At 38.8% G+C, this 22,574-nt stretch overlaps 1 protein-coding gene across 2 annotated transcripts in view; it reads right to left on the bottom strand.

Annotated features, from left to right (window-relative positions):
- The window catches only part of KBTBD12 (kelch repeat and BTB domain containing 12), a 76,401-nt gene extending 56,378 nt beyond the window's left edge, over nucleotides 1–20,023 (bottom strand). For both annotated transcript variants that reach the window (XM_009181374.4, XM_009181375.4), the window contains exons 1-4: nucleotides 19,646–20,023; nucleotides 11,261–12,442; nucleotides 7,231–7,501; nucleotides 4,971–5,121 (exon numbers count right to left, since the gene is read on the bottom strand). In XM_009181374.4, coding sequence (XP_009179638.2) covers nucleotides 4,971–5,121; nucleotides 7,231–7,501; nucleotides 11,261–12,330 — 1,492 coding nt within the window. In that variant the 5' untranslated portion in view covers nucleotides 12,331–12,442; nucleotides 19,646–20,023. The remainder of the gene's footprint in view (nucleotides 1–4,970; nucleotides 5,122–7,230; nucleotides 7,502–11,260; nucleotides 12,443–19,645) is intronic.
- Nucleotides 20,024–22,574: the final 2,551 nt, after the last annotated feature.

The following is a 22,574-nucleotide window of genomic DNA, read 5'->3' as shown; positions in this document are numbered from 1 at the left end:
AACCAACTATATAGTATCACAATTGCTGCTTTACAGATGGTCCCCAACTTATGATGGTTTGACTTAAGATTTTTCAACTTCATGATGGGCTTATCAGGGCATAAAACACATTTTTTACTTTCTATATTTTCAACCTATGATGGGTTTATTGGAATGTAATGCCTCTGTAAGTTGAGGAGCATCTGTATTCTTTTATATCTTTTAAAGAAACTAAGAGAAGAAAAAAGAAAAACACGTATTATGCAGCCCTTTATATTTCCTTATATATTTACCATTTCTTGTGCTATTCATTTCTTCCTGTGGACACAGGTTACTGTCTAGCATCACCTCCTTTCAGTCTGAAGGATTTTAGTGTTCCTTTAGTATTTCTTGTAAGTCTGCTAGCCACATATTATCTCCATCTTTATTCATCTGGGGATGTCTGTTTCACCTTAAGTTTTGAAGCACAGTTTCGCTGGATACAGAATTCTTGATTGATCATTTTTTTCTTGTAACACTTTGAATATAATATTCCACTGTCTACTTGCCTCTAAGCTTCTGGTAAGTCTCATCTGTTAAGTATACTCTTGTTTCCTTCTACATGATATGGCATTTTTATCTTGCTGCTTTTAAGAATTTTCTGTCTTTAGTAGTTCTTCTATTATGTATTTACATAAGGATCTCTGGGAATTTATCCTATATGAGGTCTGATAAACTTCTTGGATCTGTAGATTAATGTTTTCCCATCAAATTTCAGAAATTTTTGACCATTACTTCTCTCTCTCATTTCCTTTTGGGATTCCCATTAAACATCTGTTCATAGGTTTGATATTATTCCACCTGACTCTGAGCCCTGCTAATTTTTCTCCAATTTTTTCTCTCTTCTTCAGATTATATAATCTCTATAGATTTCAAGTTCATTGATTCTTTTTTCTAACATCTCAGATGTGCTACTGAGCCCCTTCAGTGCACTTTTATTTGGTTTATTGTACTTTACAAGTTTAAAATTTTCATTGGTTCTTTTAGATAATTTCTATTCTTTATCAATATTATAGTGGACTCATTGTCATATTTTCCTTTAATTCTTTAAAATTGGTTTCCATTAATTCTTTGAACATATATTTGATAGTCACTTTGAAGACTTTGTCTCCCAAATTCAACATCCAGGCTCACTCAGAGACAACTTTTATTGAATACTTCTGCACCACCCCCACCCCCAAATGGGTTATGCTTTTCTGTTTCTTTTCCTTTGCATGTGTTGTAATTTTTTGTTGGTACTGGACATTATGGATAATATATTGTAGCAACTTTTTATCCTGATTTTCTTTGTTTTTCCTTGAGGGTTTCTTTCTTTTCTGTTTTTTTGACTGCCTTTTGTTGTTGTTTTTAAGTAATTTACCTAAACTGAATATGCCTCTTCTACTGTTTGCTGCGGTTTCCCCTCTGTTTTCAGAGGGGAAATCTTATACATTTTTATATTTTAGCCTATGAGTTACCCTTATTTCTGCATAGCTTAGTCTCTGTCAATGACTGGTGGTTGTAGTCAAACACCAGTAAGGCTTCCACTCTCTCCTGGTGGATCTGCATGGGAGTACCTTAAAAGTTCAGATAGTTTCCAAGTCTACTATGACTTTCACTTTCTGCCTGGTCCTCTTGGATCTGCTCTGTACATGTGCTCAACCTACCAGTCATCTAGGAATGTGTGGAGAGCTTGGGCTCTCTATGGGGCTGCATGTTTATGCAGCTTTCTTGGCCTCCAGGGGATGAGTTTATCAAGTCTCTCTGTGACTTTCTGATTTCCAGGATCTTCCTGTTAAATTTCTGGCCAGTTCTTTTGTCTGCTGTTGTACCAACCAGGACTAAGACCTCAGCCTAGAACTGTAGGCTTTTCCTATTTTCCACTGTGAGTGTGGGTTTTCCACCCTCTACTCACAAACATGTCAGCCCCCTTTGGCAAAAAAAAGCTGCTACTTTTTGTAGCCAGCCCCACTCTAGCAGTATTATCATGTTGAATGACCTGGGGTAAGGAATAGAGCCTCACAAGAGAATGCTGCAGACTGCCTGAAGTCTTACTTCAAGCTCAGTATTGTTTTTAAACAAAGAAACTATTCTCAATTTGTTACTTCAGATTGATTTCTAGAGATCTAAAATGGTTGTTTTTGACAAATATGTCTGGTTTTATTTTATTTTTAAGTATAGAATGTTGACTTTTTCAGTTTTTCATAGTTGGAAATCTGCTTTCATTTGGCTTTTGGTCTGCTAAATTCTTACTGGCACGTCAGCTCTTAAAAGGTTTCTAAAGATATGCTTTACAACGTTTTTAGGTTTTTTTCAGTCGGAGAATGAGTCTAGATATCTAGCCAGCTATACAGATCAGTTAATAATTTATCTGCTTTTATGACCATTAAGTGAAACTTTAAGCAAAGAATTTAGCAAAGTGTCTGTAACAAAGGGGCTCAATAAACAGAAGTTACAATATCTGAACACTTATATTGTAGGAATTATACATATATTATCTTAATATCTCGAAAGAGGTAGGCATTCCCATTTTAATATTAGCAACAACAACATAAAAATATTTACCAGACCAAGAATATATAGGTGGCACATCAGGATTTCAATCCAAACACACTCAACTCCAAAGCTAGTGCCTTCCCTACTTTACCATGCTGCCTTCCTGGTGAAGGAGGTTTCAGTGGCTGCTTTTTGGAAGACACCCTGTAGACTATCTAGGACATAGTAAGAAATTAAATCCATTATAGGGATTAGAAAGAGGGCTCATTGTTATACTAATTGACAGTGACCCAAAACACAGTGGGGGTACATATAGATTCCTAAAAGCAGACAGAGCTTTTGCTAAGATAATGTGAGTCACTGAAACTAATAAGGTTTTAGGATTCTATATGATAATTGCCCAAATTCCAATTATATATACAGTGAACAATTAAATATGAACTAAGACTACTACAAAAATACCTAAACAACTGAACTACATTCCATTTCAAAGTTTATAAATATATTTGGGAATTAAGTAGCAAATGTTGAGGAAGTTGACTCTTTTGGGCTGAATCTTACAGGGTGGTAAAGCTTACTGGGGTGATCATGAATCTGTTCTCCAGTTCTGAATATTCAGAAACTACAGCGTAAGCTACTGTAAAAACCTTGCTAATTAGTCTCTCCACTTCCAGTTTCTTTTTGTCTTTGCTGTGTTCTTTATATGCTTATCTCACCAGGTTTTCTAAAACATTTTAATCATGTTGCTTCTGTGTGGTTTCTTACTGCTCACTAGTATTTCCTGAATTCTTCATCCAAGGGCCTCTATAATCTGCTTCTCAGTTTACTACTCAGCTCTTTCTCTCACAACTCCCTGTCCCTGGTGGACTCATTTATGCTCTTTTTATCCTCTACTCTCACCACTTTCATCCTCACCTCCAAACCACTGCTTATTTCATTCTCCTTATTTGTTCTTTTTTGCCCCCTCTCATTGCACCCTTTCCTGGAACATACTCTTTTCTAGATTTCATCCCCTCAAATCTTACATGTTCTTTTAAATCTGCCTCCTTTCATTCATTCAATGGACAGTGTCCATGCCATGAAGTGTAAGCTCCCACAAGTGCCTTTCCCATGTAGTTTATCAAACAATATACTATCATTTAAATTCTACATCTAGCATAGTTGTGGCTCCACATTAGGGGGAAATCTTATTCTGGTCCAACTGATATATCACTTTTATCCCACTTTTGGCTGCCCCCAACTTTAATATGTTTAGTAGAAAGGCCCTTCATCCCCTTGAGTGATACACCTATCCTAGGTGATCTATCATAGGTTAGGGATTGTCTCTTCTGGGCCTGTGACATAGTATATGGTTATAACAAAGAAATACATATCAAGAGAAAAAACTTAATTATAAGTGAATCTCATAACTGAGGTAGTCATAAATTATGTTGCATAATGTTCTTGTTCTTAAAATCATAAAATAACTACTAATGCTTGAGTGCATTAATTATTTTGCTTCATGCTGTGCAAACAGCTAAGAGATAATGGCCTCCCTCTAGTAAAAAAAAATCATCATCATAATACTTTCTATTTAAATGCTTAGTTTGCTTCCATCCCCTATGTCATATTTCTTCCTTGCCATTTCTTTGCTATCCATCATCTTTTCCATGTTTTTCCCATTAGCCATCAATGCCGATTGGATGAAATAAAGAATTGGCATAGGTATAATTTCATCAGTCCAGTCAACCTCCCTGCCTCAGTGTTTCTTTCCCATACTTATGGAAGGTGAGGGAAGATGATAGAGGATAATGCTAGGTAGATGGAATGTCCTTAAAAGAGCTAGGGACTTAACAGGAAAAATCAAGGAGTGGAGAAGGATAGCAGATACATAGGGGATGTTGTGGAATTGTTTTTATTGTACCCACCTTAGTGGGACTGAAGTCTTTTACCAATTCTTGCTAGTTATAGTTAGTGCAAGACCATACATATAAGAAGTACAAAACACACATAAGAAAAAAGTGCATTCAAATGAAAATTGCTTGATAACACCTGTCTAGAAATTTAGTGGGTTAGGCAAAATGAGGATTGGCACAATCTGTGGCACAGTCTTACCTATGGTGGCTTTCTCTTCTAATGGCACAGATCCATCACAGTTGGTGCAAAGCCCACATTTCATTGACTAAAAGTGGCCAAAGGCTTATTCCTATTTCAAAGTATATTACTTGGTAGTATATATAAGGATATATCATTACTGTTTTTACATTCCAAGGCACTTATAAATGCCATAAAAATAGTTTTGCTCTCAATGTCAATGGACTTCCTTTAATCTTATTTGACCCTGCTCTAGAAAACAAGAAATAAAAGACAAAGTTCAGCTAGTTGTATATAAATTTGAACTGGGATACAAGTGCAAAGGAGAACATTTCATTTTTGCTGAGGCAAACTGCTGAGGAAAATAAAAGTAGTTATACTGTTAGCAATCTGCTTCTTCTTACCCAAAACATAAATCTCACTGTTGACTACAGCTGTACTGAATCGGTATTTAGAGTACTTCATGGATGCCCGCACACTCCATTGATCTTGGCTGGGGTCATACTGCAACAGTTTGTTGCTTAATCGATCAGGTTCTTCATCAGGAAGATCCATCTGTATGAAATATGACAGCCAATATAACAACATACCATTTAGCGATCTTTGTGAGTACATGAATGCAATTAATCAAAGCAGACAGCCAAAGAGATAAATAGAGGTTAACTGCAGTGACTCATACTCACAAACCCACCAAACCCCATGACGGGGGTTATAAGTGTACTGTCATTATCAGAGGGATTTATATTCTGAAATAATGGGCCAAAGGTGTTCGGGTATAGCAAACAATCTGTGATCTTAGCAGTGAGACATTCATTACAGCTTTTTTTTTTTTTTTTTTTAAGAAGCAACTGCAAAGCCTTAAAAAAAAAAAAAAACCAACCTCTCTTGAATAGTATTTAAAGTGTAATTCTATTTTACCAAACTTCATAGTTGTTGATTTTAATATTTGTGAGAAACTAATTTTAATAATATAGAAGGCATTTTGTTTATATTTTTCTAATCCATATGAAACAAAGTTGCCAAAACATTTTAGTGTCTTCATAATTATTTTTACACCATAATTATGGCCTATATAGGAATGATGTGAATTCAGTTTTCAAGACTTATGGACTAATCTAAATTATTTGCAGTTATTTTAACACACTTATTTTATATTTTTTTAATGACTAGAGAAGGTACAAATTAAACAATTTTACTCTTACACAGAAGTGGCTTTTCCTATTCATAAATGTTAGGTGAAATGATGTCTTTTGTATACATGTATATGGAACTTTATATGACTTCAAGCTAAGGATTCATGAGTGTCATTTTTTTGGGTGATACAAGTATTCAACAAAGAAATAACTGGCATACTTATGAAAGCTTATGCAATTAATTTTAGTTAACTACTTTAAATATACCAAGAGTTATGCTCACCATGACACACGCACAACCCTGTGTGATCTTGCAATTGTTATACAAGTACTCAATTGGGTAGCAAAGCCTTTCCTCTATGAGGTAAACGTTCATGTTATCTGTTCAGAAACTTTATAAATTAACAATCGTTGACTTTATGGTTTTAATTTTCCTTCTAATTTAAGTATTTAATCTCTAGTGAAAGAAATGCAAAGAAAAGCTTCTAAGTTGTTTTTGGAGCTTATGCATGCAAAATTAACTATGTAAATGGATAATTTTGAAAAAGTTTAATTACAAATAATCTGTCAGGTTTCTCCTGCTAGCTGTGATGAAATCTGTACTACTTTCTGACATATAGCAGAAAAAATTAAATGTGTTAAATGTGAGGTTTAAGTTTATAAAACAGGTATGATATACTATAAATAAATGGCAAATTCCAAGCTTCTGAAATGAATGCAAATAGCATCAGTTTTATCCTGAAGCAAATTTGGAGAAACAAAAAATAATACAGGCAAAAATAAATTTACTGTATGCCATGAGGATGACCAATGAGCTAGTGAGATTAATTTTTATTAGAAAGTCCGGTTGGTCAGGGCATGAGGCAGCTGAAGTGATCCTAAGAAGAGTGCACCAAGGCACCAGGAGAGGACATCCAGCAGGGAGGGAGAAGGCCACTATGGCCACACACCCCTGACTTTTCATTCTGGTTTGCCATCACTTCACTGGACTTCAATAGAAACAGCATTCTGGTTTCTCTGCCTGCTGATGCCCAATAAAAACATCAAGTGTTACAATCACAATATGCTTTCATAGAAATGATTGTGCCATCACAGATCGGTATTTTGGTGTCTCACTTAGGGTAAGAATTTTGAAAAATGGAAAAGGCCTATGAGTTACTTGCCTCAGGTCACAAAGCTATTAGACACACAGAACTGGATGAGGATCCAGCTTCTCTTACCCCTAGTTAGATGCTCCCTACAGATAATCCCTCAGCACAAATATTTTTCATAATTAGCAAGAATGGGAGGATTATGAAGAGCACAGCATGAATACTGAATCAAGTCACGTCTATGAAAACACACTTTAAAAATCTATTCTCCTAAATTGCTTTAACACTTTAAAACCTTGAGTTATATTCTATAAAGCAGAAAGCACTTTACCAAAATGTAAGTCACACTCTTTTAGTATTCAACAACCACAACAATTTTTTAACATAGCAGCCAGACTCAGTATTGCCATGCCAATTATGTATACAGGAAATTTCTTAACCTGAGGGGTCCAGCCTCCAATCACATAAAGTTTATTATTCAATGTCACTACAGCATGACATGCCAATTGCAGTGGAAGGGGAGACACCCTTTTCCAGTTGTCCCGTTCTACAGAGTACTTATCCACACAGTTTGTAATAAGATACTGGTTTTTAATTTTCATCTGTCCTCCTATAACATAAAGGTCATTATGAATACTGCCCAGAGCATAGAGTTCTCGAAATTCAGCTGTGCATAACTTTTCCCAAAACTGGTTTCCTCTATCATGATACCTGCAAAAGAGAGAAAGAGTATCCAGGATTAGAGGTAACATGAAAGCAATTTACCCAAGAAATACACTTATTTATTATCTGACCAAAAATAATGAGATATGATTCTTCCAATTGGAGGACAAAAAACATTAATACAAGAAAGTGATACAGGTTTGCTTTTTTTTTTTTTTTAAAGGAATGATGAACAAAATATAATGTGCTTTAAAATAATTAACCACATATACCTGAAGAGTTTTAGGAAAAATATAGAGAAAAAGTATAGACTATCCAGGAGTAGCCTTCATTTTATAATTCTGGGAAAGAAAATCAAGAATGAATAGTAAGTTTTTTGGCAAATCATTTCTAATTTTACCATAAAAGTAAGCAAAAATACAAGAATGCCTTATTCTGTGGACAAGAAATATCACTTTAACACGAACATTAAAGAAATCACAGTTTTAGGGCAGATAATCTAAAAACATCTCAATTCATATATTTCTCTCAGGATGATTTAGAATATGTAGAATTTTAAGAACTGTTGTAGTTCCAGCTGGCTTACAATTGGGTTAAGAGCACTGTATAAAAACCTACCTGTAGATGTCTGCTGGGCACTTAACATCTATTTTAATCTACTAGATGTGGCAATTTCAGTAATTTCTTCCAGAGTATCACTCTAAGAAGAGTCTTAAGAGCTATGGACAATAGTATATATGGTCTCTCAATGCCTTCCAGAATCCAACACATTAACTGATTATGTGTGTGATGGGGCATTGTATGGTCACTGGGTAGATGAGTTTGTAGCTATCCTTTGTGTTGCATCATGATAATGGTAAATCTTTATCTCCAATCATGATTGAAGATACACAGTCTGAGAAGGACAAAAGTACTTCATGGGGACAGAGGGATAAAATATGTGAAAGTAAACGTCCCAGAAAATCTAGAAAGTATATCTGGAATTCAAAATTACACACACACAAATTAGGAACTTATGTGTGTTTTATACAGAGTACAATTTTTAAGTATAGACTACTTATTTTGCATTTAACACCTGCCAGTTAATTCTATGATAGGAATTTTTCCCAGTTGTCCAGGCCAACTCTTAACGTTCTTTCCCAAAGAGACATCTTTACTTGAGGCTTGACAGGGAAGTTAGAAGGCATGCTCCTTTCTAAGAGGGTATGTCTGGCTTGTCACAGCTGAATGCAGAAATTTATCAAACCTTATGATGGCTGTCTTCTATGTAATTCTAGGCAGAGAACCAAAGTCTCTGGAATCACAGGCGATATTTTCATCACTATTTTTAATTGTTTGAATTTTAGAAGAGACAGGAGGAATAGGTATCTGTAATATATGTGGGGGCTGCCAAAGTAAGGCCAACTGAATGAATATATAAATGAACTTTAAAAAATGGGTTTGGGTTTTCTGAGACATAGTTTAAGAAAATAGGCTAGGAATGAAGTACATCCCGTAAAGGTTAGGAAGTAGATGTTTGCTGGGTGACTTCCTAATCTGATTTTTGTTTTCACATTTAGAACTGAAAACAGGGAGAGAAAATGCTCAGATAAAACTCTAAAATTTACTATTAAGTGGATATGACATAAAAAAGAAAACAATAGCGACAAAGGCCTTCATTGCTAATAGAGATTGATAGTTTAAAGGCAAATGGAGATAAGTGAAGGAGATGGAAAGGTACGTCTTTTTTACAAAGAAATAATCTTCCAGAGGACTAGTCTACTTCCTTTTTTAAGTCAAGGAGAAATATATCTGCATGGAAATCTATGAGTAGAGGCAAGCTGAAGAACATCTGGACGAAGATAAAAAGAATAAGATACACAAATAATATAACAGGGATGTAGCACAGGATGATAAATTTCATATGCATATCACAAAACTGGCACTACAGTAACCTCCAGTAATGCTAGGAGATTTTAACTACACAGAACATCAGCTGGAAGTCTCATTTAAGCCTAAAGCAACGCTTCTGACAATTTCATTATTGGAGGAAATGATGGGAGTAACTAATAACTTTAACTCTGACCAATGTGGAGGAAACAGTTGGTGGTGAGAACCTCGTTGAGTTCAAGATAAATAGGAAGGAAAACATGGGGTATAGTTAGACATTTGCTGTTGGAAAGGGAAATGGGCTTTCTTTTTTTTTTTTTTTTTTTTTTTTGAGACAGAGTCTCACTCTGTAGCCCAGGCTGGAGTGCAGTGGCCGGATCTCAGCTCACTGCAAGCTCCGCCTCCCGGGTTTACGCCATTCTCCTGCCTCAGCTTCCCGAGTAGCTGGGACTACAGGCGCCGGCCACCGGGCCCGGCCGGAAATGGGCTTTCAACAAGTTAAAAGGAAAGATGTCTGAGGCCCAAAACTGAAAGACAGTTTGACAGGGTTGGAGGTTTATTAAAAATAAGATGTGATGGCAGAATTGTAGACTATCTTGAGGAGGAAGAAAAAAATAATGTAAAGATCCTGAAGTACGGGGTCAAGAGGTTCTAAGGTGGAAAGAAGGGCACCCAACCAGGAGCAAGTGTAAAACGGGTGGCATGGACCCGTGAGAACCACGTCGGGAAGCCAAGGCTTCCTCTTCCTGTGGGGATCTGCTCTCCTGGCTCGGTAGTCTCTCCCTGATAATTCTGAAGAAGGCTGCTCCTGTGGCTCAGGGACATGCTTGGTCACCATGGGCATGGGTCTAGGTCACTCAGCCAGGGCTCTGCATTCTCTCTCCTACTAGGGGAGATTAGACATGTCTTCAAAGTATGAATGTGGAAAAGGGACAGGTCTATGACTTGAGACAGATAATGTAATGCTAGGAGATGACAGAAAAATAGTAGACCTCTTCATTCCCTCTTTTGTTCCATCTTCACTGCTAAGAATTACTTTCTGACTGAAAAGTCTGAACAAACCCTGGTAAAAGAGAACTGAGAGGAGAAAAATATTGGGGGAAAGTTTTATTATCTAGAATGTATTCCATGTGCATATTTCTAGCTTTCTCACTTACATTTAATTGCTAAATACTCATTTAATACTGGCTGAATAAATAGTAAATAAATGTATGTGTTCTCATAAGCAAAACCTAGATGATATGCTACTTCTTAGCAGGCATTCTTTCCTCTTACTACAATTGTAGGATTAAAGCATTCTTTGGCTACAAACATTTTACAGTGTTGGAGATTTAAGCAAAATCCACAAATTAAGGATGCAGAATGAAAGCTGACAGATTATTAGTAATTTATGGTTAAGGAAAAAATTACTAATTACTCTAAACTATGAACTAAAAAATACATTCAAAGGAGTCTGTGTTAGTAAACTTTCCTTCTTGTTATATTAAGATCTTTAAAAACAAAGCAGTATATTAAACCCTATTATGGATAAATAAAGCTAAGAGTGAAAACTAAAATGGGATCATAACAAACACATTTAACTTATGCAAATTCAACTATATGTTAACAAAGGAACAGAAAAAATAATTTTAAAGTGTTGGTGATTTAATTATGAAAGTTATATGTGCTACATTTATATTTTTATATAATATACATGATATATTTATAAATTTTTATATATACTATATTTATATTTAGAGTCATAGATTATATATATATAAATGTATACACACACACAGACACGCAAAAGCATATTCTGTATACTATTCCTTATGGGAGATGTATATGGTAATTTTGACTACAAATAATTTAAGATGTGATGACTTTTTGCAGTTCTTTCTTCTACTGCTGCTAGTATCAAAACAACATAATTAAGCAAATTTGCTGCTAGATACAAACCTATAAATTTCAACACTCTTGTTCTTTTGTCTAGAGAGTTTAGAGGCACTTGCTTCTCCAGCCACAATTATAGTATTATTTTCCATGACAACACCAGTACACACAGTTCCTAAACCCTCTCCATACTTGGGAGATGAGATGAAGTAGGTTTTCCGTGATACAGGATCATAACAAAAACTGGCATCCCCATAGCTCCTATGTCTTGATCTGATTCCTGAAGAATTGTTGCCAATGCAAAGCAGAAGACTGGTAGTCTCCATGCCATAGCGCAGATTTAGAGAGTGCTGTTGGGGTGTCTTGATGGCTTTGAATGCATTTTGAATTATGTCAACGCAATCTGCATCACACAGAAGCATTGTGTTCCTTCTTAGGGCTTGTCTTAAAAAAGAAGGATTTACAAGTTCCAATCTGACTTGCTTCAAAAGCTCAACAAGATGATCTGCACGCAATTCTTTGTTATGATTTACCCATCTCAGAACTAAGTCCAGAATGCTCTCTTCTCTGGATATGTTAAGATCATCTGATTTAATAAGTGTCAAAAATTGGTGCACTTCGATTTCTAGTATTTCTTCATGTAAGCTGACCTCGGCAAAGTGCTGATATAAATATTTCTTCGATTGATCAGATAAATCTTCAGCTCCAATCTGCTTTGCAAAATAATAGATACCTAAACAGTTGGAGGCATCCATGTGGTCCATCATATATTTTTGACACACACTGAAGACTTCTTCCATCTGCATAAAATAGGCAGCCATAGCTACAGTCTGTACATTGGCATTATTGATCTCCAAGGCTGCATTGTACATGTAATTTAATAACACTGACACACTTTCTGCTGTGATGTCATAAAGTACGACTTCCCTTTGATTACATTCAAGTAGTCCACAGGTGAACATAGCTTTGAAATAAGGGCTAAAGGCAGCCAGGACCAGTCTGTGGCAAGGAAATTTCTCTCCTTCTGCTATGAGTACCACGTCAATCATTTCTGCTAATTCTTTCATGTTCTTAATTTTGTTCAGTAAATGCAAGCTATGTTGGTATTTTTCTTTTCCCTCAATCTTGCACTCCATGATCTACTCTCCAAAGTTTCCAACTAAGTCTTCTTTAAGTGTAGCTTGATTCCTGAGGGGCTATTTGCATGTCTGATTACTCACGAAGCTACAGAGATGTCAGGAAACATTTCTAAGGGAAAGAAAAAAGGCAGTTTTCTTCTAAGAAAAAATTCTCTATAATTTAGATATGCAGCGTTAGTTCTAAAAAGTATTTATAAACAAGTATTATTCACTCCAAGCAGAGCAGTTTAAGACAACTACTTTTGTATCTAAAAATATTAATTATGATTATGTAAACAGTAACAAATTAACTGCTGTCACAAATTCTCCTAATCGGTGGCAGAGATTTTTCTAGGACTGCAAAGACTTCCCTCCCAACATGTATGGAAAGAGAAGTGATAAACTGGGCACATTTGCAATTCCATTTCCAGTTACCAAATGCAGTTGACCTGCAGGCAGAAGATATAGGGGCACCAGTTAATATTCTCTCCGAGGAGATGCAAAATCACCCCAAAGGTTATATGCATCCCCTCCAAAAAACACACCCAACTGTTATAATGGTCAGTCCATAAATTCATGACTGGGGCCTTGTACAATATACCCCAGAAGAGGAAAAACGGAAAAAAAAGTCCACTAAAATTCTGCTCAAACTTTAATGTGGGGCATGTAATTCAAAGCAGTAAATAACACAGAGATCGTATCTACTGGGCTTTGGAAGGCAAATGTCAGCTGATCTGAAAATCACAATATTTAAAACACACAACTAAATCACCCTCAGCTGCCTAAAATCATATGATTTCTCTATCCTCCCTCCTTGCTCAGCTTTTATTATTTCCCCAGTTCATAGTGGCAGAGACTGAATCTCTCTTCACCTTAACAAGCACTGGTCTGTTTTTTAAAGCTAGCTGTCTCATCTTCACTTTCCCTGGATACATGGAAATGGGATGTTTCAAGGAAGTTAATTTAAATTAGCTTTTGTTTTAAAGAAGGACATTCCTAGAGTCAGAAACCTTAATGTTACAAGAGGATCTCAAGTCTCTACCACCGTTTCCAGTTCTAACTTGGCTGTAAGTTGCAAGCAGCAAGAATAACATTGATGGGAAAAGTCAAGAGTTAATACATTTTTAGATTACGAGTAAGATAATATCCTTTTGGGGTGACTATTCTCTACTTCTCTGCTTAAATCCAGCAGAAGAGTTTTGAGAAGTGAAATATCCATTTTAAAAAGAACATCTGGATATCCCCAGATTCCCAAACATAAATCAACTTCTTGAATAAATATTTTGCTTGGATGCAGTTTCTCTGTCTCAAAAACATTGGTTTTGACAACAATCACAAAAAACAATTTATTTTAAAATGGAAATAACTGGCCTATATATATTTGTTGTATCCCTTCCTTCCAACTGCAATTTATACAACTCCTGAAAGTTACTCTAATTGTTAGGGGTTTACAGACCAAATGAATTTACTGATGGAAATCCAGAAAAATACCTGGGCAGTAATATTAGCCACTACACCTCAAAAAACATTCTCAGCACTGTTTCTTGTACATATAAGGTACACAGAAGACACTGGCATGGCACATGGGGGCTTTAAAGTGAGAGAGCCCTGGTTTGGATCCCAGTTTAGCCTCAACCTTGGCTTCTTCATCTTAAAATGGGAATAATGTACATAAATAAAGTAGCTAAGTTAGTCTTTGGCATCCAAATGATCAATAAATGGACATTATTATTAGTTTCCAGTGATATAGCATAGTAAACTCAAAGGTTAGGAACACAGATTCTGGCTTGGGTGACCGAGGCATGGGTTTGAATCCTTACTCCATTATCTAGCAATATGAACACGTTCCTTTGCCTCTTTATGTTCTAGTTTTCTCACCTGAAGTTCATTTTGAGAATTCCATAAGAATATTTGGGAGAATTAAGTAAGGCCATGCATGTACAATATACAATTTTCTTGGTAAAACTTGCTTGGTAAAACTTGCTTGGGTACAGACACAGCTCCTAAGTGAAGAGAGCTGACAGTAACTTTCCCTTGTAATGAGGGCAGAGTACATTCTCCTTTCATCAGCAAAACAAAACTGTATAAATGTTCTCGGTGATATAAATGGGAAGTTACTCACTGCTTCAATTTATAGAAGACTGAACTGGTGCATTCATAATAATAGTACCCATAGTAATAGAGAAAATGGAGTAGCAAAGATGCATATAAATCACAAGAATAAACTCTAATTACTTTGCAAGTCCAAAAAGCAGTTATACTCCTGTCCACTATATTTCGTTTTGAGAAATGGACCACTGTAAATGTTAGTGTGGTACAAAAATGTCAATTTCTTTAAGCCACGAATGTTTGACAGTGTTTAATTTTATAATCTTTACATTATCTTTACTATATTATTTTTACTGCTTAAGTTGCTACTTTCTCTAAATAATGGTTGATATATGACTATACCTTCTTTTCTAGGAAACTCTCCATGTTCTGCTGAAGTTTCACTAGTTTAAATTCACAGCAGCACAGTTTGAAATAGCAAAAATTTGGAAATAACTTAAACATTCATTAATAGGAGATCAGATTGTAGTATATTCACTAGAGAATACAGTACAGCAAAAAAAAAAAAAATGAACTAGATCTACATGTGTCAACATGGCTGTATCTCACAAACATAATAATGTGTGAAAAGGACTGTAGAATATACATGCCACTTACCATTGATGTGTTTCTAATATGCAAAACAATATTAAATACTCTAGTAGAGTGAATACTGATGATCGATTCCGACAAAGTAAGTATGAATATTTGGTGAATCTGGCATGGGTCCTATAGGAGTTTTTTCTACCATTCTTGGAACTTTTCTGTAAGTTTGGAATTATAAATTCTTTAAGGATCTGTACAACTGTAGTGAAATATAAAAACGTAAAGGGTAATTATAAACCCCAATTTCAAGACAGTGTTTCCCTTCAGGAGTTGCAGAAAAAGAAGGATGCAAGCAGGGAAGGATGACAAGGAGTTTCAACTGTATAAATGTTTAATTTATGCAGCTGTTTGGTGGGTATCCAAGACACACTTTATTATTCTTAATGCCTCTTCGTATATCTTAAATATTGTATAAGTTAAAAAAATTTTTAAACTGCATTAGAGTCACTTACAGCTTTTGAAAAACCTAAATGTTGTAAACCATGTAAACCATGTGTGCATTATCAGATTTATATATATATATATGTATATATATGAATGAGAGAGATAATAGATACATCATGAATTTTCTTTTTAATGTGTCAGGGTGTAGGTAGCCCAATTTATGAGTGATTGGAAAAAACAAAAAATTATGACCTCCTTATCCAGTCTGAATGAGAACTGCTTTGAAAACTGTGGTTATAGCCCTCCCTCCGCCTCAATATCCCTGGCATCAGCCTGCATGAGAGAGAAGGGCAAATACAATTCCTAATCCTCCTTCAGTGGGAAAAGAAGTTACTGCATTCCTAAACTGGCATGTATTTTTTCCCATAAAAATGTTCAGTATACACTTTGGGAGGCTGAGGTGAGTGGATCACGAGGTCAGGAGTTCGAGACCAGCCTGACCAACATGGTGAAACCCCGTCTCTACTGAAAATACAAAAACTAGCTGGGCGTAGGGCGTGCACCTGTAGTCTCAGCTACTCAGGAGGCTGAGGCAGGAGAATCACTTGAACCTGGGAGGTGGAGGTTGCAGTGAGCTGAGATCGCGCCACTGCACTCCAGCCTGGGCAACAGAGCAAGACTCTGTCTCGAAAAAAAAAGTTCAGTATGGTGAGTAGCTTATAATCATGATAGAGTTGATCAACATGAAACCCGTGATTTTTATGGAGGAAAAACTGAAGACAAGAGAAATGATTTGGACAGGGCTAAATTCCACAGTCTGTTTAAAACTTCCAACAGACTTTGGTTGGCAAACCAAGGAACATCGACATTATGATGTCAGAAAATGATGTCCCAGTTTCAATGTTTAAAACAAAACCATTTTTAAGGGTGGGACCCTTTTGTACATTGGCCACCACCATGTATAAAGTTATTACCCCATATTAAAAAAATATCCCAGGCTGATTTTCACCAACACTACCCCTCATTCAGGCATTCTGGCACTTCCCAACCTTTCCTGCCTCATCTCCTGACTTTCCTTCCTTATATTTTTCAATCTTTGAGTAGTACCAAACTACTACAGTTCTAATGCATATGGGCCTTTAACATGCTGTTCTGTCTTTACACGTGTAAACCTGTGTCAGAAATATCTCCCCCATCCACCTGAAAAAATATAACCGGGTCTTCAAAATTCAACTCAGATATCACTTCCTCACTGACACATCCCTTTGCCTGTGTTGTGTATACGCTGTGGTTGCTGCACTGCTATTGCCATTCACTTTTGCAGATGCTTGCCTCTCCTGTCTATGATGAGCACACTGCAGGTAAGGGATTTGTCTGCATCACTTCTGTATTCTTTAAAATGGTCGGCCGGGCGCGGTGGCTCAAGCCTGTAATCCCAGCACTTTGGGAGGCCGAGATGGGCGGATCACGAGGTCAGGAGATCGAGACCATCCTGGCTAACACGGTGAAACCCCGTCTCTACTAAGAAATACAAAAAATAGCGAGGCTGGTGGCGCCTGTAGTCCCAGCTACTGGGAGGCTGAGGCGAGAATGGCGTGAACCGGGAGGCGGAGCTTGCAGTGACTGAGATCCGGCCACTGCACTCCAACCTGGGCTACAGGCGAGACTCACGTCTCAAGTTATTTATTTTAGAGACAGGGTCTTGCTCTGTTGCCCAGGCTGGGACCTCAGCCTCCCCTGTAGCTGCACCACTACATGCACCACTACACTTAATTTATTTTTTTTGTAGAGACAGGGTCTTACTGTATTGCCCAGGTTCATCTCAAACTCCTGGCCTCAAGCAATCCTCCTGACCTGGCCTCCCAAAGTGCTAGGATTATATGCTTGAGCCACCATACCTAGCCACTTCTGTCTTGTCTGTGATGACACCTGGCACACAGGAGTTGCTCGATATGGTTTGTTCAATTAAACTAATGTGTTGTTTAGTGCTAAATTACAAGTTAATGATAATCTTTTTTTTCTAGGTTTTATACATGTTAATAAAACATCATATTCAAGATTTTTTTCTACATATAAAATGTATTATGATACTATAAAATATTTATTTGGTGTTTGACCTTTTCCTGACATACAACTCCTAAAATCCTTGGAATCTCCAAAGTGATAAATACCTTTCTGTACACTAATGAGTTGACTGAGGACTGGCAGCCTCTAGAGCTTCAGGATAGGAGCTGGTCACCAGAAAGAATAAGGCAGGATTAGAGCACTGGGACTTTCAGTTCCATCACCTGACCTCCAGGAAGAGGGGCAGAAAGTTAAGTTGATCACCAATCAAGCATGCCTATGTAATGAAGCCTTGATAAAAACTCCAAAAGGACAGGGTTTGGAGAGCTTCCAGGATAGCTGAACATGTGGTGGGTTCCTGAAGAGTGGTGCCCCTGGCTGTACCTCTTCCCCCATATCTCATCCTATATATCTCTTCATCTGTATCCATGTTAATATCCTTTACAGTAAACTGGAAAACTTAAGCGTTCTTCTGAATTCTGTGAGCTGCCCTAGCAAATTAAACCCAAAGAAGGAACCCCAACTTGAGGTGGGTCAGTCAGAAGCTCTGGATGCTGGGACTAGTGCCTGAAGACAGTGGTGGCCCTGTGGAACTGAGCCCTTAACCTGTGGGATCTGACGCTGTCTCCAGGTAGATGGTGTCAGAATGGCACTGAGTTAGCGGACACCCAGCTGGTGTCTGCTGCAGAACTAAGTGATTGCTTGCTGTTGGGGAGAAATCCCCACATACCTCTTGGTTAGCAGAGGTCACAGACATTTTCTGTGTTGATTGTTGTGTGACAGCAGTGGAAAAACAGTTCTGTGTTTTTTCCTACTCATCAATGCCTAATGCTTCAAGTTACTATCCTCTTGTCCCAGTCAAATAAATCATTCAGAATCGTGAAGTGAAGTGACTCCCTTGCTTACAGCTTGCACTATGACACCCACTTTTCACTTGCACCCTCAAAATTAATTCCCAGTCATCATCTGCTTTCTGGGATTTGGCCCCATTCTTAAGGAACAACTGAAGCCATGTATTGGCTTCACTTACGCCTGAGATTACAAATTGGCTGCTCAGTTTTTTTTTGTTTTTGCGTTTTGTTTTGTTTTGTTTTTGGTAAATTAGTTGTCAACATGCTAAGCTGAAATATTCCAGCATCTACTGAAAAAAATAAAAGCTATGGCAACACTGAGTACTTAATTCCCAAGCGGCAACAATGTGCAGGACCTGAGTACCCAGCTGCCACCTCTCAGTTGGCACATCTACTGGGCCCCATTATCCCCTTTGAGACCTGAGTGACGGTCACTATTTGTAATTCTTACGCTGTTGCTTTTCTCTTTCCTGTCCATTTACATTATCCTACAGCCATTTAAGTTTGTGACTCCCAGTTTATACGATTACGTCTCCACACCCTATTTTGCTTCAGCAACACCATCTTGCTCAAATCCTACACTTGGAGAGGCTGGTAGGAAATGGCTCAGAACACACGCACCACCCTAAATGTACTCTGTGTTTCTCACTAGCGGGGAAAAAGACCTGATTCATTTCATAACAACCCATCCTACACACCGGGCATCCAGTGACAGCCAGGCACATGGATGATAAAGACAAATAAGACTACTTTTCTTTTCTTTGCTGAGTTCACACTGTTTTGCATTCTCACAGTGTTTTTATACTTTTCAAAGTGCTTTAATCTGCATTATAGCTCATTAGTTCCTTTTAAGAAGCATTTGGGGGAAAATGTAGGGCAATTATTCTCCTGGCTTTAAAGTTAAGAGAGTTGCTCAGGGATACATTCAGCATTTACTAAACTTAAACGAACCCTTCTAAGTGCCCGGCACTATCCTAGGTTCCGGGAAGACAAACAGGAACAGAGAAGTGCCCCTACCTTTGTTGTGCTTACAGTCTAGTGAGGGAAGGCACAATAACACATTGGTCAGGTAATTCAGAGGATGATACTACTATGAAGACTACTAGCCTGAACAACCCGAAGGGGAAGGGCGGAGACCCCTGGCCGGGCGGAGATGGCCTGGAGGGGAAGCTCCTGCTGAGCCCGACCTGACGCCAGGCGCCGGCCCACGAGGAAAGTCACTTAGAGAAGAGGCTGCAAGTGCCGGTGGCCCCAAGCCGGCGCCCTGGTTCAGCCTCGCCCGGAGCTGAGGCAGGACTTGTGACTGGGGCCGCGTTCCCTGGGACGTTACCCCTACTTACGAAAGTGCTGCCTGGTTCGGGGCGCGTCCCCACTCGCTCCACAGGGGCCCCGCGATGGGCCACGACCTGGCCTGGACGCTACCGGGTGGCAGGGCGGCCAGCGGGCCTGACTGACGCCACTGCCCAATATGGGGCTGTGCCGGCTGAACGATATAAATAGAGGTCCCGCGCCCTGCGGAGGAGCAGGGAGGGGGCTGGCAGCGCCTCCGAGGCGACAGGTGCTGCCCTCGGCTTGGAGGTGGCCGGAGACCACGCCGCCGCTGCCCAGCCAGCCACTCTGCGCCTGCGCACCTATTCCCGCGCTGGTTCCAGACGGCGACTACAGCCCTGGTGTTGGCTTTATGCATGCACAGGGTCTCCCCGCGCGCGTCCCAGACCCTACTGAGCGGCCCCCTGCGGAACGCTGTGCGCCTGCGCAGGGTGTTCCTGCGCTGGCCCGCGTGCCAGAGCTACTGAAGGCCTGCGGGGAGGGGACGGGGACAAGTGTTTAAAGAGGGTTTGGAAATCGAGCTTTGAAAAATGCTGGTGTTCCCTTTAGTCTTTTAAACTTGCAAAATGACCAAAAGACCCCATGTGTAGTCTCACTGTGACCTGGGGGTAGGCTTGCCAGGTGAAATACAGGGGCCCAGTTAAAGGTAAATTTCAGATGTACAACCAGTAATTTTTAGTGTTAAGTTTGTCCCAAATATCGCACGGTCAATTCACGTTTAACTCGGTGTTCCGGTTGGGTTTCATTTTGGTCTTGTATTTTTATTTGCTACATCCTGAGCCATCGGCTTGTGATTTTTTGCCCTACACCTCTCTGAGTGGGAGGTTTCCAGGACTCCTGAGAAAAGACTGGTTAGCCCGGAGCGGTGCAGCTATGGGAAGCCTTCCTTAGGCAAGTGTCACAAAATATGGCAGCTGTATTGGCTCAGTTAGCTTAAACCAAAGCAAAATAAAATTGTTTTCAGTGGTGGCAACATAACTTTATTATCTTACTAGTATTTTAGCTCTATAGGTCAGAAGTCCAAAATATGTCTCACTGGGTTGAAATCAAGGTGTCAGCTGGGCTGTGTTTGTTTCTGGGGCTTCCGGGAGCGAATCTGTCCCTCCCCTTTTGCAGCTTCCGGAAACTGTCTTCATTCTTTAGCTCCTGGCTCCTTCCTCCAGCTTCAAAGTCAGAAAATAGGGCTGAGTCTTTCTCACATGCATTGTGTCTGGAGTTGGTTCCTTTCAGTGGGTTCGTGGTCTCCGTCTTGCTGACTTCAAGAATGAAGCCATGGACTTTCACAGTGTTAAAGCTCTTAAAGGTGGCACGGACCCAAACAGTGAGCAGCAACAAGATTTATTGTGAAGAGCAAAAGAACAAAGCTTCCACAGCCTGGAAAGGGACCCAAGCGGGTTCCCTCTGCTGGCTGGGTGGCCAGCTTTTATTCCTTTATTTGTCCCGGCCCGTGTCCTGCTGATTGTTCCATTTTACAGAGTGCTGATTGGTGCATTTTACAAACCTCTAGCTAGCCACAGAGTGCTGATTGGTGCATTTGCAATCCTAGCTACAGAGTGCTGATTGGTGCATTTTACAATCCTCTTGTAAGACAAAAAAGTTCTCCAAGTCCCCACCCAACCCAGAAGTCCAGCTGGCTTCACCTCTCAGCATCCCTTTGACACTAACTCTTCTGCCCACCTCTTCCTTTTTTTTTTTTTTTTTATTGTGGTAAAATATACGTAACATAACATTTACCATTTTAATCATTTTTAAGTGTAGTCAGTGGCATTATGTTAATAATGTACAACCATAACCAGTACCCATTTCCAGAATTTTTTCATCATCTCAAAAGAAACTTGGTACTCCTTAAACAGTAACTTATTTCTCCCTCCCCTCTAGCACCTGCTAATCTCTAATCTACTTTTTGCCTCTATGAATTTGCCTATTCTAGGTGCCTTATATGAGCAGAATCATACAGAATTAGTCATTTTTGCGGGGAGGGGGGCAGGGACGGAGTCTCGCTCTGTCGCCCAGGCTGGTGTTCAGTGGTGTGATCTCAGCTTATTGCAACCTCTGCCTTCCCCGTTCAAGCGATTCTCCTACCTCAGCCTCCCTAGCAGCTGGGATTACAGCTGTGCTCCACCACGCCCAGCTAATTTTTGTATTTTTAGTAGAGATGAGGTTTCACCATGTTGCTCAGGCTGGTCTCAAACTCCTGACCTCAAGTGATCCACTCGCCTCAGCCTCCCAAAGTGTTGGGATTACAGGGGTAACCCTCCACGCCTGGCCAGAATTTCTCCTTTTGTAATTGGCTTATTTAACTAAGTACAATGTCCTTTCTTTTCTAAAGGATGAATAATATTTCTCTGTATATATGTGTGCATTTATATGCCACATTGAAAACAAAACAGATTTTATATTGGTAAGTAAAGTCCCTTTAAACATTTTAGAAGGTATTCATGTCAATGAAGAATGCTTGCATGCATTTGTATTTACACTTTTTTTTTTTTCCTTTTTTAGTGACAGGGTCTCATTTTGTCACCTAGGCTTGAGTGCAGTAGTGCAATCATAGCTCACTGCAGCCTCAAACTCCTGGGCTCAAGTGAACCTTCCACTTCAGCCTCCCCAATAGCTGGGATTACAGGTGCGTGCCACCATGCCTGGCTAATTTTTAATTTATTTTTAGAGAGATAGGATCTCACTATGTTGCCCAGGATGGTCTCAAACTCCTGGGGTCAAGCCATCCTCCCGCCTCAGCCTGTCAAGCATACACATACATACTTACAGTTATTTGAGGAAATTCCTGTGTCCTTTACCCACAAATATCCCTTGATCCAGTTAGTCCTGGTTAGATCCTTCTGCAACTATTTCCTTTCCTGCTTCTGGTTTTGTTTACGAGATGTTTGTGTGAACCTAATGAATCTTTCTCAGCTTGATTTGAAGGCCCCGTTCAATTTCCTA

Source organism: Papio anubis, chromosome 2, assembly GCF_008728515.1.
Source record: "Papio anubis isolate 15944 chromosome 2, Panubis1.0, whole genome shotgun sequence".
NCBI classification, from domain to species: Eukaryota; Metazoa; Chordata; class Mammalia; order Primates; family Cercopithecidae; genus Papio; species Papio anubis.
Note: the sequence above shows the minus strand (reverse complement) of the source record. Positions and strands in the feature narration are given on the sequence as shown.